Genomic DNA, 16,137 nt, shown 5'->3' with positions numbered 1-16,137 from the left:
GCAGGTGCAAAGACCCTGAGGAGGTAATGTGTTTTCATATTAAATGAATATCAAAGAGGCCAGTGCTGGAGTGGAGGGAACAAAGGTGAGAGTAATAGGAAATTAATTGAGAGGCAAACTGGGGAGTGGTGGGGGATTCTTTCAGTGTTACAGTGAGGGCTTTGGCTTTAATGCAGAATGATTTGGGAAGCTATTAGAATACTCTGAATAGAACTGTGTTACATGATCTGGCTCAGGTTTTAACTGGACCATAAAATATGTTTCACTTTGATTAGCCTGCAAGGTTAGTTGAGTGATGCCAATATAAACCAGGTTCAAAATTATCTTAATTACAGAACTTGTACAAATATTCATTACAGTCATGTACTTTAGAGCATGTTAGTTATATGATTTTCTGATACTTTGGCCCAAGCAAAAAAATAAAGACCCATTAAAGACAATGGAAGAATGCTCAAGGGCACTTACAGTATTTATATTTCTTTATTTTAGAAAAATTAATTCTCAAAAGAATAAGTCACTTGATAAACACAGTATTTATATAACTGACTAATTTTTAGTGAATGAAAAGATTATTTTGAGCCTAGTAATTATATATCATCATTAAGTATAAAATATAATATGAAATGTCTTAATTGCTTTTTTAGGGAAACTCTGGGGCCAGACTGCTTACATTTCAATCCTAGCTCTGTCATCCATCAGCCATGTAATCTTGGGCAAGCAATTTCTCTGTGTGCCTCCATTTCCTCATCTCTAAAATGTGAATAATAATAACTCCTTCAAAGAGTTGTTTTGACAGTAAAGGACTTAACGCAGTGCCTGACACAGAGTAAATGTTCTATAATAATAATTATTATCATTATTATTATCATTACGTTTGCTTATTTTAAAGTGGTTGCATTTAAGAGGGAACAATCAGATGAAAGAAGCTTTCAAGAACCTTTCAGGTCTAATATTTTATGATTGTATTTGGACTAGAGTAAGATTATGTTGCATCTGCCCTCACACCACAGTTTTATTTTTTGTAAACAATATATCATGGGTAAATTGGAAAATATACATCAGAAGGTCAGGATAATTCCAATATTTTACTTGTTTAACAGATCTTTTAGATTTGGCATAATATCCAGAGTCTAGGTATCTTGTGTTTTTAGTGTCTCATACATTGTCACAGAATAACCATGTTTTAATATGTGCTGTGTTTATAGGTAAACACAAAATAGACACCATCAGAGCCGCATTGCATAGAGTTCAGTAAGTAATAATGAAATACAATGTAAGGGGTTGGTATTTAATCCCTATTAAAAATGATAACAGAAAGATCAGAAAGATCATTTGAGTCTGTCTCTCTAGATATCTTTAGGACAATAAACTTCTTTTAGAGCTGAAAGCTTATAGACCTGATATACGTAATCATCATTCACACACCGAGGCTAACACTAAATGTAAACCTCTTGCACTGAACAGGTTTTTTTTCTTTCCCATTATAGTTTATTACAATTTATTGAATATAGTTCCCTGTGCTATACAGTAGGACCTTGTTTATCTTTTTTATATATAGTAGCTTGTATCTGCTAATCCCAAACTCATAATTTGTCCCTCCCCCTGCCCTTTCCCCTTTGATAACCATAATTTTGTTTCCTATGCGCCAGATTTTAATCTTGTCCCTCATCATTCTGTGGCCACCAATGACTTTCTATGAAATCTCCATTCCCATATGTGGATTTGAATTCCTTGGTCATTTTCTTATGGATGCTTTCAAATATCGAAGGATTATCAACATGTTATGATAAACATTTTGCCTAGTTAGTCTCTTACTTCCTTCAGCATATTTTGAAGGGTATTGTACAAAAAACAGTCTACTATTAATTCAATAATAGTAATTTGTGAAGTCAAGGACACATGTAATTTAAGATTATTAAATACAACTGCTGATTTAAACAAACAAATATCTCAGAGCTTGAGAGAGCACAGGGTATCTCAAACATTCTGCTATTGTTCACAGCAGTTATTGGAATTTGTTTTTGGAGGTATCTACTGCATTTCCAAATCGTTTCTAACATCGTCATGTCTTTGCCACTCGAGGGTGAGGGTGGATTTGATGTTGAATACTGTCAAAAATTACACAGAGCCAAGTCTGGCAAGTAAAATGGCTTATCGATCTGTGCAATACAATTTGGGGTAAAACATGAAAATTTATTTGTTTGACTCTCTTATAATTGGCTAGAAATGCAATTATAATTTTTTAAGTTCCATAGTAGAACAGTTCTGTGATACTAATTCACATTGGTTTAAGCCATAAGTAAAAGGGAGAACTAAGGGGTTAAGGCTGACTTGGGGTGCAGTGTAATTCAGGGATCCCAGCAATGTTGCAGAACCCAAATCTGTCTCTCTGTGTCTAAAGTCTATTTTCTCTGCATTCACTCAAACCTTCTGTGGTGACAAAGCTGCAGGAGCTCCACCCTCACATCTTCGCAGGACCAAGTTGGAATGAAAGATCCAGATTTGCTCTCTGATTGTCCCCCAGGTGTCCGTGGCTCTGACTCTGTCAGGTTCCTGAATGTGAAGCTCTGATAAGCAAGGCCAGAGTCGGATGCTTGCTTTCTTGCAGTGAATCATCATTATGGATTTGAAACGGGGGCTTCTCTTCCTTCAGAGGGAAACTAGTGGACCTTGCTAGGGAAGAGAGAAAGGTTGTTGGTAGCTGAAAAATAGCAAATGCTCACCACAAGTGGGGACGCACACACACACACACACACACACACACACACACACACACACACACACTTCGTATTTGCAAGGTTAAGTGTCAAGTAAAAATCATAGGTTTTAATTTGTTTCCCAGCTCGGCCACCAGAATTAAAATATAGTATAGTGGGGCATTAGACCCTTGACCCAGCAAGTTCTACACCTGACTACATGTGACTTTGGCTATGTCATTGCATATGCCTCAGTTTCCTTATCTATAAAATGGAAACAATGGGAAAACACTCTACCGCTTAGAGTGTTTATTCAGACTAAATGAATTAATAGATGTGAAATACTTAGAGCCTGGCACATAACAAGCCCTGCACAAGTGTTAGCCATTATTATCACTTAAGCGTGTCCTTGAGCATTGCAGTCATTCACTGCCTAGGCCTCTGTTTCCTTATTTGTAAAATTAGAGGGAGGATCTACACTGTAATGGAAAGTCAATGCTCCATAACTGTGCTTTCAGAAGCATACCCTCTAAATAGCCTTTCCTAAGGAAACTTTGAAGCAGGAGGCCTAAAGCCCAGCACAAAGGGGCTAAATTTTACCATGACCTCAGTAGAAATTACATAACTTTCCTCTAATTATATTCTGAATGAGAAATGAAACCCACTGTCAAAAATATGGCTAAGGAATATGTATCTGTTAGAATAGCTTGTATGTAGTTGAGTCATAAAATATCTTCATAAAGCAAAATGATCCTCAGCGCTTCACTCTGCTCTATCAATAGAGTATCATACTGGACACATGACAAAACACTGAGCAAGATTTTAAGTTTGACTAATGACATTAAAAATCACAGTATAGGGGCTTCCCTGGTGGCGCAGTGGTTGAGAGTCCGCCTGCTGATGCAGGGGACACGGGTTCATGCCCCGGTCCGGGAAGATCCCACATGCTGCGGAGCGGCTGGGCCCGTGAGCCATGGCTGCTGAGCCTGCGCGTCCAGAGCCTGTGCTCCACAACGGGAGAGGCCACAACAGTGAGAGGCCCGCGTACCACACACACACACAAAAAAAATCACAGTATAGTATTCTGACCAGTGCATACAGTGTAGTAGTGCAGAGCATAGAGTTAACAACTGTAGCCAGTACTTGAACCATCTTTAGCACATATTCCGTATATTAATCTATACACATTGTTCAGATGTACCTCACAGAGGGGTTGTTTCTAGATGGTTACTTTACGTTCATTTTTACTTTTGTGGTCTAAAGATAGAATTGCCTTTACTCACCTAACATGAGGTCAAGATATGAAGTAACATGTCTCTTTAAATAAAATAAGATTTGGTTTGAAGTACCTCACATTTGCACTGGACTCTTAACTTATACAGCAATTAGAAACTCATAGAATAATTGAAGTAGTAGTTGAATTCTTCATATGCCTTGATGTTTGAGAGACAGAATAGGAGATGTGTTTGATGATGTTTCCTTGTTTAAAGCACCTCAATATACATGTGAATATATATATATGAACATATATGTATTGTGCTATGATATTCTGCGTGACTGGTTAAATAGTTTGACATGACTAGTTCAAAGATCTTGCCCAGGACTGCTTTTAAAATAGAAGTTAAAGAAGGTTGAGAACATATTAGGGAGTACCGTCTGAAAACTTAGTTTAAGAGTAATAGGAAAACAAATAATTAATATCATTTAATAGAAAGCTACTAACATTGATCATGTAGCTGTCATCTGTAGTCATTGGCATGCCCCTTATCTAAAGATCTCAGATATTTTTGCAAGAGGTGAATAATATAGTTAGAAGTGAATAATATCGTTAGAAGTTTCAAATATTACCAGTGTTCTCAACCTCTAAGTCGTGAATTTCTTGGGGCTCAAGAAATTCCCCTTATTACCAGGAGGCTTACCTTGTTTATCTTACTGACTTAATTAGCTTTGAACTATGAGTGTCTGTGCTTCTCTTTCCAGACAGAGCTAGCTCCAGAGTCTAGACTAGAGCAAACTGCAACAATTGTGCGGAGCTCTGCTCTGCTGGGGAAACCCAGCAGCTGGGGCTGCTGCCGCAGATTTGTGGATGCTGGCTGTGGAAGAAGGAGGAGGGCTTGGGAATTAATACAGTAGAGCACAATGATCAAAGACAATTATCACAGTTTGTAAAGCATTGTCTACCCCTAACTTGTGACCACCCCGTGATGATGCAGTAGCCCCAGTGCCTAAGCACTGCAAATAAATGACCTTGCCCCCCATATCTGAACTACCTTATTCCCAAAAGTTCATGCCTTCATGCATTCACCCAGCTAATCTTTATCAAGGTCTCTCTTTGTATCTTCGCAGTTGTAATGAATTACTTAATATATGTCATAGTCAAAGGATCACTCATTCTTTAGTGAAGACAAAAATCACATGGTGTCCTTATTTTAAATGCATTCTCAGGCCCCACCTCCATTCAATAGGTGGGGCCCATACATTTGTACTTTTTTAAAAAAAGCACCCAAGCTAGTTTAAGAAGTGCTTAATTAGACCATAAAATCCATAAGATGGGGGGCATGTCAGCTCACTTACCTCTGGGGCACCCAACACCTAACACAGTGTCTGGCACACGATATACTCAACATATATTTGTTTCACTTTATTGAACTATAGTTTATTGAATTATAAGGACTCTGTTAGACCCTAGGGTACAAAGATGATTTTATTAATCAGAGTCCAGGAAGATAAAACGAGGCACACTCAAAGAAAAATTTGAAAAGTGTTTCATTAAGGATCATTTACAAAGTAACGGCAGAGTTTAGGGACACAAAAAGAGGTGGTGAAACATCCAGGGCCTAAAAACCACCAGAAGTGGCTGCTCCTGAGCCTAAAATCACAAGGGGTCAGGGTGGGAGGGCTTATTACTGGAGCCCTATGAGAGTGTATCCATGGCAGAAGGGCTGCTGGACAGGAGAAAGTCAAGGGACTAAGTACCCTGACTGTCTCTCCTCCCATTCTTTGAGCTCATGATGTCATTGGTCAAATCCCTCCAGAATTCATATTGCAAGGGAGCCCAGGAAATGAAGTGGTTCTCCTCTCATGGCACAGAGCAGAGGAAATGTGGAGTGTTGCTTCCTTCTAGAAGCTGATAGCTTACTGTCCTCTGAGCAGTGTACAAGTACTGATGAGCAAAGTTTGGAGTCAAAGTAATAACTAATACTTCTCATTTGATCATTTGTCCATATCTACGTGGATGTCTGTACACCAGACCATTCAAATTGTCTAGATACACCAAGGATGAATCAGTTGTGTGAACAGCAAGATGGAATGTTAACTAAATGGAAGTTTTCATTTACCAGGTGGTCACACACTCATAGACGCATGCACATGTACACACACACACACTTCCATGGGATTCATGTGACCTTGTGAAACGTGATCCCTGTGAGAACCTGGAGGTTTGGGTCTATACCCTCAATTAAATGTCACATGTGTTTGATAATTTAGTACATGGAAAAATGAATAGCTATCAGTAGATTGACATATGCTAAAATGATTCAATATTTTTATGTTAAACAATAAAGAGAAAAAACACTGTGAATGTTTAAAGAGATTGTTTATCTCTACCTCACTTCTATAACTTTCCTAATGTATACTTCTGGCTCCTAAAACTACAAATAATCCCTTCCCATCTAAGAATTCTCAGCTTTCAGCCTCATTTTCTATACGCTCACATTTTAATGCCTAGGATTTAGTTAAAGATAATTTAATTCACTATTTTTAGAGCAACATGGAATTATGAACCCAAACTTAACGATAATGAGGACAATATTTCAGAGCAGGACAAACATCTTCTCTGATACAGTGCCAAAAATATGCTGCTGAGATGAAGCCCACCCTGAAGCTTCAATTGGCACATAATGCATCAGCCCATATGTATTAAGGAAAAAAAGAACAGAAAGAAAGGAAGAAAAGGCCACATGGAGCATTTGAAACTTGCACTCCATAGTGTGTTTCTAAGTAAAATGTAAAGAGCTTGTTCCAACCTCCAAATTCAATTTAAGAGATGTTACTCAGTACCTATGACTCAATGGTCTTCTGCCCTCAAGGATCTTACAGTTTAGCAGAGGAGGTGGTTAGGTCAACAAACACCATTATATAAGTCACTGTGTTGAATTGCCACCTAGAGAGAGAAGCGGGCCTATGGAAGCTTCCTGCATTGCTGATTCTGATTTGGAATTTGGGAAGACTTCATGCAAAAGGCAGAATCTGAGTTTGATCTTAGAAGAAGACAGGGTATTCAGCATGGAGAGCTGGCATGAAAGGGCCCTTCAAAACCTTCTAAGTAGAAGGTCGTGGTAAGGATAAAACAAGACGTTTGAAATGTCAGATGGACCTGGGGAAGGGCACAATCAGTGGGTTAGGACCGTGTGGAAGAACGGAGTGAAAAATGAGGCCAGAAAGGTGTTGGGGGACTAGGTTATGGGAGGCCTTGAATGCTCTCCGCCCTTTTTGGTGTAATTCTTTTGGCAGTTGGGAGTCGCGGGATTTTTGTCATGAGGAATAAAAAATGCAGAAGGGCAATGACCTGATCTGGTAGCTCTGTATGAACAGAGGGAGAGAAAGGAAGGAGGAAAAGCTCCATGGGATGTCTTGGGGGAGATGATGACTTTTTAATTTGGGAAGGGTCCATGAGGATGGAAAGAAAGGGAGGTACAAAAGTCTTTAGAAAGGGAACAATGGGAAGACTGGGCAACTGATTGGACGTGGGCCCTGTGGGGAGGGTATTGCTAAAGATGTCAAGTGTCTAAGGTTTCTGGTCTGGATGACTCATGCCTTTACAGGAGATAGGGTTTGTCTCTTTCCTTCCTCCTTCCATGTTGTCTGACTTTACAGGCTCCTCTTCCTAAATTATGATATTCAATATGTATCACATCATTCAGATTCACAAGTTTGAATTTCCAGTGGAATATTTCAGTTGGAAATTTAGGCAGAATTGGGTGTTGGGCTTGTTTATATACAACTGAGAGTTCATTGCACAAAATTGGAAGAGTGAATGGGATGAGAAAGTATCATGGCAGAAGATCCTAGAGCAGAAGTTAGAAATATGGAGAAAATTGGAAAACACCTACTTTTCAGGGTCAGATGGTGAATCTGGGTTAATTCAGATGTAAATGCTCTCTCTGATGTGAGACAAGGGAAGTGAGTCCAGCTATTTCTCGCAATGGCTTGGTTTGGATACACAGTGCTGAGCTAGCCTATATAAATCTACTTTCACTCCAATGGATAGTATATAGTTGGACATTCATAAAACCTAATGAAAAAGCAAGAATTGCTATTATTATTCTCAGGCACCCAGGCAGGGATTTTGTGTGTATGTTCATGTGTATGCTGTGTGTGTGGGTATGTGTGTGTGTGTGTGTCTACACCTCAGAAATTTGTTTCCTCTTTTAATTAAATAAAGCCCATGTTTGTTGGCTTTTAGGGTGGGCTGCAAGGCCCATCTGTTTAACTAGGCAGTTAGTTGCCTGATATTGCAGGGGGAGGATTGGCAAGTGTTAAGTGTGAATTTGAAAACAAGATACAGGCTATTTAAAGCTGAATTTATCTTTAATAAATTCACTCAGAGGTGTTCAGGAATAGGTAGTTTGCAAAATGATCATAATTTTGCAGAAGAGTGTTTTTTTCTAAAAGGTTGAGTGGTGTGTGATTGCAAGAAGAAAGGGACTCAGGGAAGTTCATCTTTGATACACACTCTGTTGCTTGTCTCCCTCTGGAGTAGGGCAGCCTGCTTCAATAATTTCTTTTGATATGCTGGAAGGCCAAATGGTCTTCCATTTCCTATGATATAGTACGGTCTTGAGAGCAGATAATACATAAATATTTTCTTGTTAGTATGTGTTGAAGCAGTTGGCATTTAGGACAAGGGCTGTCAATCTTTGAGGTTTCTGAAAGGAATTGCAATTTATGATGCGTTAGAGTAAACAGTTGGATTACATTTCTGAAACACGTGTTCCATCAGGTAAAATCATTGTGATTACAGGCACTGGAGCTGTAAGTAAGTTATGAGCTAAAAGGTTGAAATGTAAAACAAGTATGCTTGTGCTTAACTACTAATCCGTCTTTGTATCTCTGCTGAATAAACTACAAGAAAAGGGGGGAAAAGGAATGTTTACATTAATAAAACAGAAAAAAGTGTATTATGTAATTTTGAGAAATAAATAAGCATTAATACAGCACAAGGAATTGTTTCATCAGTGGTCCAGCCATGAGAGAAAATTCCAGAATTCAGAGAATTAAGGAAGATTATAAAGAAGTTATTTCAGTTGGAAGTTATTCCTTTTATTTGCTTTTTAAAATTTCTCTTAATTTTTCGTTATTTTCTGATGTATCCTACAAAAAGGCAGGTTGTCATTTTAACATCCAGGCTCCATTGTTCAGAAATGCATTGCAAATAAAAGCTAAAGAATAGAATGGTTTTAAGAGCTTTGCATATGTTTGACAGCAGAAGATAATAAATGTAAATAAATCTTTAATATTTCCCCTAATTCAGTTTGTGCCATGCAAATGTCAGGACTATAAAAACAAATCAACAAACATTTGAAGGAAAACAATATACATAGCTTATTTTATATATTAAAAACAACTGTCAAACAATTATGACCTCATGTATTAGCTGGTTGTTTTGAAATATTCCTACTAGAATTAAAAAATGCTAATGCCACGAGGGCCTTTGAGCTTAAACATATTGTGTCAATCAAGAGCATATGTAATATATCTAAACCATGAGGTAAAATTTTTCTTCATAAATTATTTCATAAATAAATACATAATTTGCTTGAAAAAGTTTACAAAAAATATCTGTGCTTCTATTAAGTTCTCCACAGATCTTTTGTGGTTAATGTAAATGGATTGATACAGACAGCATTTTGATCTGCTGTATATTCCAACTCAAAATACTAAAAGGAACATGAAGAGATTCTTCATTTCTCAGGCAAACTTCAGCAAAATTGAGTCCGTGAAACTTCATTCATTACATTTTTAACTGACCATGAATTTGTTGGCTTAGTACCTGAAGTGTAACTTTATCTTTTCAATTAAAGGACATAATTCACCCTCAGACCTTTGGCTTTAATTTTTTATATAATATATAATTTGGTGTACACTTAATGGTGAAATTTTTTATTATTACAGGTGGAAAAACACCAGCCATCTCAAGAGTTTTGTGCTCGCAAAAGCGTGTAATTTTGTTCTTTTGAACCAAGTTAATCAATGATTGTTTCATGTGAGTAAATTTACACTCTTGACAATTGCCATAGACTTGAGGGTGACAGAGAGGAAAAGATCACTTCTCTTTTTAAAATATCATTTAAATCTTGGCGAGCAGATGGAGATTAGGGGACGAATCCTTGTGATAGATTGTACTATTTAACTTTGCTGCTAAGACGCTATAGCCTCAGTTTTTATCAGTTACATACCAGCTTCAGCAGGTTTAGGCAGTATTAACCCTTTAAACACACAAATGGTTTTACTATTCAGAAACATATTTCAAAATTTATTTGATCTAATATTTTTAGTTAGTCATGGCTAAAGAATGTTTCACTCAGATCCTTTTTTTTTCCTGAATAAAAATGCTTCTTACTGTGCCGTGCATATTTCCATAAAAGTTGGTAAGCTAATTTATGGCTTAAAAAAGAAAATAAAGTTCTATATTTAATATATGAATACTTTTTACAGTGGAAATTGGTGGTGGACAGTATTAAATGACTCTGGTGTGGAAATACGCAGGTCATTAGTAGCTGACTGTGAGATTTACTGATATTTCTGCAAGCAGGACTATATATAAATCTAACTTTCTTCCCAAATCCACTTAAATTGATGATAACATATGAACAACTCCATGCATATGAGGTTCACTGTCTTCTCACTCCTCTAGGGAATATATTGTTTGCCTCTTTGTAAATCTGTATTTTGACTACTCTTTTACCTGACTAATTTCTCTACTGCAAAAGTACTATTGTCTTTCTACTACTCCTAAAGAGTGTATGGGACAGGATACTAAAATTCTGGAACAAAAGTGGTACAAAAGGAATCACATGTCTGCCTGACTAGGTGTATTAAGCAGAAATGAAGACCTTACAGAAAAAGCAGTAAAGTTCTAAAGAGCATATAGGTTTTTTTTTTAATGATTGGCTTTTTCACTTCTGATTATAGTAGGTTTCAAAAATATACTCACCTTTTCTCTGAAAAGATGCAAGAATCATTTAGTGAAAATATTTTAGAGGAAATTACTTCATCTTCAACTCACAGATTCATGATTCGTACCTCTCTAAAACTCTCATTTTAATCATTTTATAGTTTGGAGAAGGATGTTTCTCCTTTTAGCGCAAAATGAGTTTAAACTGACTTTCACTAGAGAAAAAACATGCCACTTAAAGTCACCCCACTGAAGAAAATGAAGTCCAAACGCCCAAGAAATGTTTACTTAGTTTTTAACACCTACCATACTTCAAATCCTGTCTTGGTCCTCTTTTATGTATTGTTGATCTTCAGAAGTTAAAGAAAAAAGAAAAAAAAAACACTCTCAATTCAGTAACTTCATGTTGAGAGAATTTTATTTAACAATGAGAGTATCTGAAGATGTGAATTGCTAAAAAGAATGTCATGCTTAAGTCAGAATTCCTTATCTGCTACTAAAACCCCAAAGAGCAGCAGGTATTAATCTTGCCGCATTTGAATAATGTTCCCATTTTATCTATTTTGTAGTACCCCCTTTAAGCACCCATTGAGCTTGCTAGCTTCTCTCCAGCTCAGAAAACCATAGCAACCTCAGTCCTCACTTCTCCAACTCAGGATAGAGTTCAAGTTGTTCCCCTCCAGCCCTCTTGCCATCAAACGCAAGGGAAACCCTGACCACCGACTAGGTGTCCAAAGACTTTCACGTCCTAGAAGAAGGGGGAGGGGACACACACACACACACACTCCTGCGTCGTTTAATTGGGAGCGAGAAGAGAAAGTAGCAACTGAAAAGGTAAACACTTTCAGAGTTCTTTTGATTGTTCAGGAGAGCATCTCCGAGTGTTTGGGGACCGTCGGTTGGGCCGTCGCGCACTGGCCCCCACCTCCCCCCCAACCCCGCGCCACTCCCCAAGGTAGGTCCTTGTCTTTATCACATTATTCCTAAAGCTTGCGGATTTTTCCTCCCTGTCCAGCTCGCGCGTTCCCACATGGGGGGTGGGGGAGGAGGAGGGGGGAGAGGCGGGGCGGGAAGGTAGCCGGGTCCCTGCATCGCGCAGCTCTCATTCGCCTCGCTCCGACTCGGGCGAAGTTCTCGCGCAGCCGACTGGCCGCGGCCGGGGCCGGTCCGGGCGGGCGGCGGCGGCGGGTGCTCGGAGCCGGGCGGGGCGGCGGCGTCGGCGGCGGCGGCGCGGGGACGCGCGCTGTCTCTTTAAGGGAGCTCGGTCTGGGGTGGCGCTTTCCTCCGCGAAGGCTCCTTTGATATTAATAGTGTTGGTGTCTTGAAACTGACGTAATGCGCGGAGACTGAGGTCCTGACAAGCGATAACATTTCTGATAAAGACCCGATCTCACTGCAATCTTAAGCGTCCTCTTTTTTGGTGCTGCTCCTTTCTCCAGACCCCGCGTCCTCTCGATCGCTCTCTCGCCTTCCTAATTATTATTTTTTTAAACAAAAAACAACACCCCCCCTCCCCTCTCCCACCCGGCACCGGGCACATCCTTGCTCTATTTCCTTTCCTTTCTCTTTCTCTCGCTCTTTCTCTCTTTTTTTTTATAAGGGGGGGGGAGGGAAGGGAAAGGGGGGGAGGCAGGAAAGACCTTTTTCTCCCCCCCCCCAATAATCCAAGATCAACTCTGCAAACAACAGAAGACGGTTCATGGCTCTGGCCGCCGCGCCACCATCTTTCGGGCTGCCGAGGGTGTTCTTGACGATTAATCAACAGGTAAGGAGGGGAGGCCCGGGCGGGCCGCGGGGCCGGGGGCCGCGGGGGGTTCGGGGGGCGCGGGAGCCCCTCTGCCAGGCCCGGGGAGCCGCGACGCGAGTGCTGCGCCCGCTCGTGTGTGCGCAAAATGTGGGCGATCGCAAGCGGGGAGCCCTGGGAATTAAAAGTGACTTTCTTTGAAAAAAAAAAAAAAAAAAAAAAAAAAAAAGCAGAGGGAGAGTGTGCAGAAAGCCAAGCGCAGGCTTCTCGGGTTTCACATGCATTTTCTTTCTTCCTTTTTTGCGCGTGTGATTTCTTTCTTTCTTTCTTCCTTTCTGCTCTCTTTTGCCCCCTTCCTCCCTTACTTTTGGTGGGTCGAAGGCATCTGAGTCTTAGAAACGAACGACTTCAAACTGCAGTAGCCCTTGGAGTCAGGAGGGTCAAGTTCAGCCGCCGGGGAGGAGGAAAAACAAATCCCCATTTGCCAAAAAAAGAAGTTTCAGTCCGGTGCCCCCTCCCCCTCGCAGCCCCACTCTCCCTCGCTGTCTCTTTCTGGCTGATTTTAATTCTCTCCTACCGGGCGCAGCGGAGGAGCTGGGGGTGGTAGGACCCGAGGGGCCGGGGCCGCCGCCGCCGCCACCAGTTTTCTGGGGCTCCTGACAAGCGGGGAGCAGACTAGGCACCAGCATGCAGAGTAGTAAGTTGGGCGAACTCGGGAGGGTTGGGAGGGTCTCAGAGAGGGGCCTCCGTGTGGTCCCCAAAGTGGGAAAACAGTACAGGACTGGCGTTGGCTTTGAAGAGTTTGCAAAGCCAGGCTTCAAACTTTTTTCCCTTAAAGGCCCAGCTGGGCTGTAGATGGAGGGTGTCGCATCCCCCGATGCACCCGCCTCTGCGCGGCTCAGGGCAGCTTGACCGAGGGGTCTGTGCCCTGTCCGTGCCATGTGGCAGGCCTCGCAGCCAGGGCGCTTCCGTAGGGGCTGAGGAAGGGGGCAGACTTCCTCTGCGGTGAGGATGATGCGCCGTGTGTCGCGGGTCAGCGGACACTGGCCAGTGATTAAATGCCTGACAGCGGTGGGACATCCAGGCGGACGGGCGCTTCGCCTTCTGTCTAGTTCCTGTTTGGGTTCTAGAGAAACGCATCTTTGAAAGGCCAAGGCAAACACCGCTGTCCCTTCAAATAACTCCAGGATTATAGGACCCCACGAATAATTTGAGGGTGAGGCGGACGGAGGTGGGAGCCCTTTGAAGTGCAAAGCTGTTTTTGTGGCTGGGAAAGCTTTTTTGTTAGTACCTGTGTGCGATGGTGGTGTTTCCCCTTTTCCCCAGGGAAGTCAGTAACTGTTTTATGGCCCTAAGACTCTAAAGCAATTTAAGTTAGAGGGCGAGAGGGACTGTTGGGTTTCTGAGGGAATCTTGGACGTCTTACATTTTAGGTCTTGCTTTACTTCCTCATATCATTTTAGGCCTCAGAATTGATACTATGAAAGTGAGAGCGATGGATCTTAATGATGAACCAAAATTATGGTAGCATATTCATCCTTATCCTATTTTGGAAAATCACAGCTAGAGTTTTAAGTGAGGTAAGTGAAGTGAGAAGCTTAGCGGAGAAGTTAAATCCAGCTAGGCCGATTCATTGAACTTTCATAGATTCATTGAACTTTTGTAAACGCACCAGGTGAACAGGAAAGGGTCTGAGAGCACAGCAAGTACAAAGGGAAAATACAGATAGGGCCTGAGACAAAATTACCAAGAAATGCTTACTCTAGGCCTGGTTGTTGGCTTAAAATTTTGATTGTTCAAAGCAAAAATAAAATAGGAAGCTTCCAGCCACCTCTTTTGAGTCCTTCAGCTCTTAAGTTAAAACCTATGGATCTTGCTGGCATCATGTTACTTTTCCTGCCGGTTTTAGGAAAAGTTGATCATTTAGAAAAGTCTGCCAGAGTTAAAAATGCAAGGGGCAGCAAAGGAAAGTCATGCGGGCGGCCAGTTCTTGACGTGGACAAAATGAGAATGAAAGTTTCTGAGCTCAATGTTGTAAAGTTTCTTACATGCTACTCATTTGCTTAGGCCACTTTCTCAGATATTCCACCAGTTAATGTGTAAAAGCAAACTAGCTCTAAAACGGTGTGGGCTTTTTCTCTTTCCCCAAGTATGCCAGGGTTGTGAGTAAATACAGGTTTTGTATGGGAAGATGAATCGTTTCCTGTAAGTTGTGATGCTGACAGGACAGTCTGGAAACGATACCAATATTTTGAGGATTTTTTTTTTTTTACCTTTAAGTGAAAGTTTATTAATGACGTGCTTAATCTTAACAAGTCAAACATATCGTTCTTAGAGCTTCTCTGTCCTCAGATTTCATAACTTCCTTTTTAAGCTATACCCTTGGATGGAAACATCTCTAGATTCAGTTAAATATACAGGGCCACCAACGTGCTAAAGTTTGACAATTATTTCTGGATATTAGTAACGTGAAAATAAAACTTCTAAAGGGGAAACAGAGTTTTAGTGTCAACATTATGACTTGATTTCTCTAAATGAGAGGCATTCCCAAGCTTCATTAATACTCTGTTGGCAAAGTATTATTTACAATCGGCGAGTTGACGTTTATGGCTTCCTGATATATCTGTTATATGTTAGGATATGTGTGTGTAGAATACTTTTCCACTCATAGTAACAAAGTCGGACCCTCTCCAAATAAATGGTGGAACATAGCAAGTTCCTCACAAAAAAGTTAGTCACTCTTGAATTTTAGACGCTGCCAGGGTCTTTGCTGCGTTTTAGATTTTGTCCTTTGTCTCTTAAAGGTAACATTAAAAGAAGGAGAAAAGTGTCATAAGTAGCTGGGAAGTCTGACTTGATTTTAGAGCTCAGCATTTTAAAGAGTAGGATTTTACAGGATTTTATACAATCTTCTTAATACTTGCTTAAAAATAGGTTAGAATCCGTATGTGTGCTAGTCATAAGTGAGTTACACATGGCCCTACCATATTTTCGGTATTATTTTTACTTTTCTTTTAAGTCACATACCACTCCTGAGTTTCCTCTGATTTCCACAGGGTAGGTCTCGCTAATACACACAAGGAAATCTTCATTCATAAGGAAAAGCTTCAAAGCAGGGAAATGAATTCATCTGTGGAAAAGCTGCTTTTTAAGATTCTAGCATTTCAACGATGTTTCTATTATTATTGTTGTTATTATTTTTGATGTGTGTGTGTGTCTATGTCTTGTGGGGAGGGAGAGAGAGAGAGAGAGAGAGAGAGAGAGCGCGAGAAAAAAGAAATACAGACTACAGTTTGCAATTAATGACCTGCACATTTGCACTAAATACATAGGGTGATAAGTTTTAATAAACTCTTGTCTTACCTTCTTTGTTGAAGTAAATAAACATTACTGAAAGTTTTCAAAGGGCTTGCAGCAAATTGTTTTTGAGCTAGAACTTTATTTTGAATTTGAAATGAGCACAGATATTGATAACAGGCCTTTAATTTTTTTTTATAATACATGTATGTAAAATTTTT

General features: G+C 40.2%; 1 protein-coding gene across 6 annotated transcripts in view; it reads left to right on the top strand.

Annotated features, from left to right (window-relative positions):
- Positions 1-12,223: 12,223 nt before the first annotated feature.
- Positions 12,224-16,137, top strand: part of TRPS1 (transcriptional repressor GATA binding 1) — a 261,994-nt gene continuing 258,080 nt past the window's right edge. For 4 of the 6 annotated variants that reach the window (XM_060115926.1, XM_060115924.1, XM_060115919.1 and 1 more), the window contains exon 1: positions 12,224-12,640. Coding sequence is in view for 1 of the 6 variants with exons in the window: in XM_060115925.1 (XP_059971908.1) it covers positions 13,307-13,316 (10 nt within the window). In the remaining 5 variants the exon portion in view is untranslated. Of the gene's footprint in view, positions 12,641-13,240; positions 13,317-14,082; positions 14,200-16,137 lie in introns of those variants that run through there. The other 2 variants (XM_060115921.1, XM_060115925.1) reach the window with 2 other exon arrangements.

This window comes from Mesoplodon densirostris, chromosome 13 (assembly GCF_025265405.1).
Source record: "Mesoplodon densirostris isolate mMesDen1 chromosome 13, mMesDen1 primary haplotype, whole genome shotgun sequence".
Taxonomy (NCBI): Eukaryota; Metazoa; Chordata; class Mammalia; order Artiodactyla; family Ziphiidae; genus Mesoplodon; species Mesoplodon densirostris.
The sequence above is the reverse complement of the archived record's forward strand: the minus strand, read 5'-3'. Positions and strand labels throughout refer to the sequence as shown.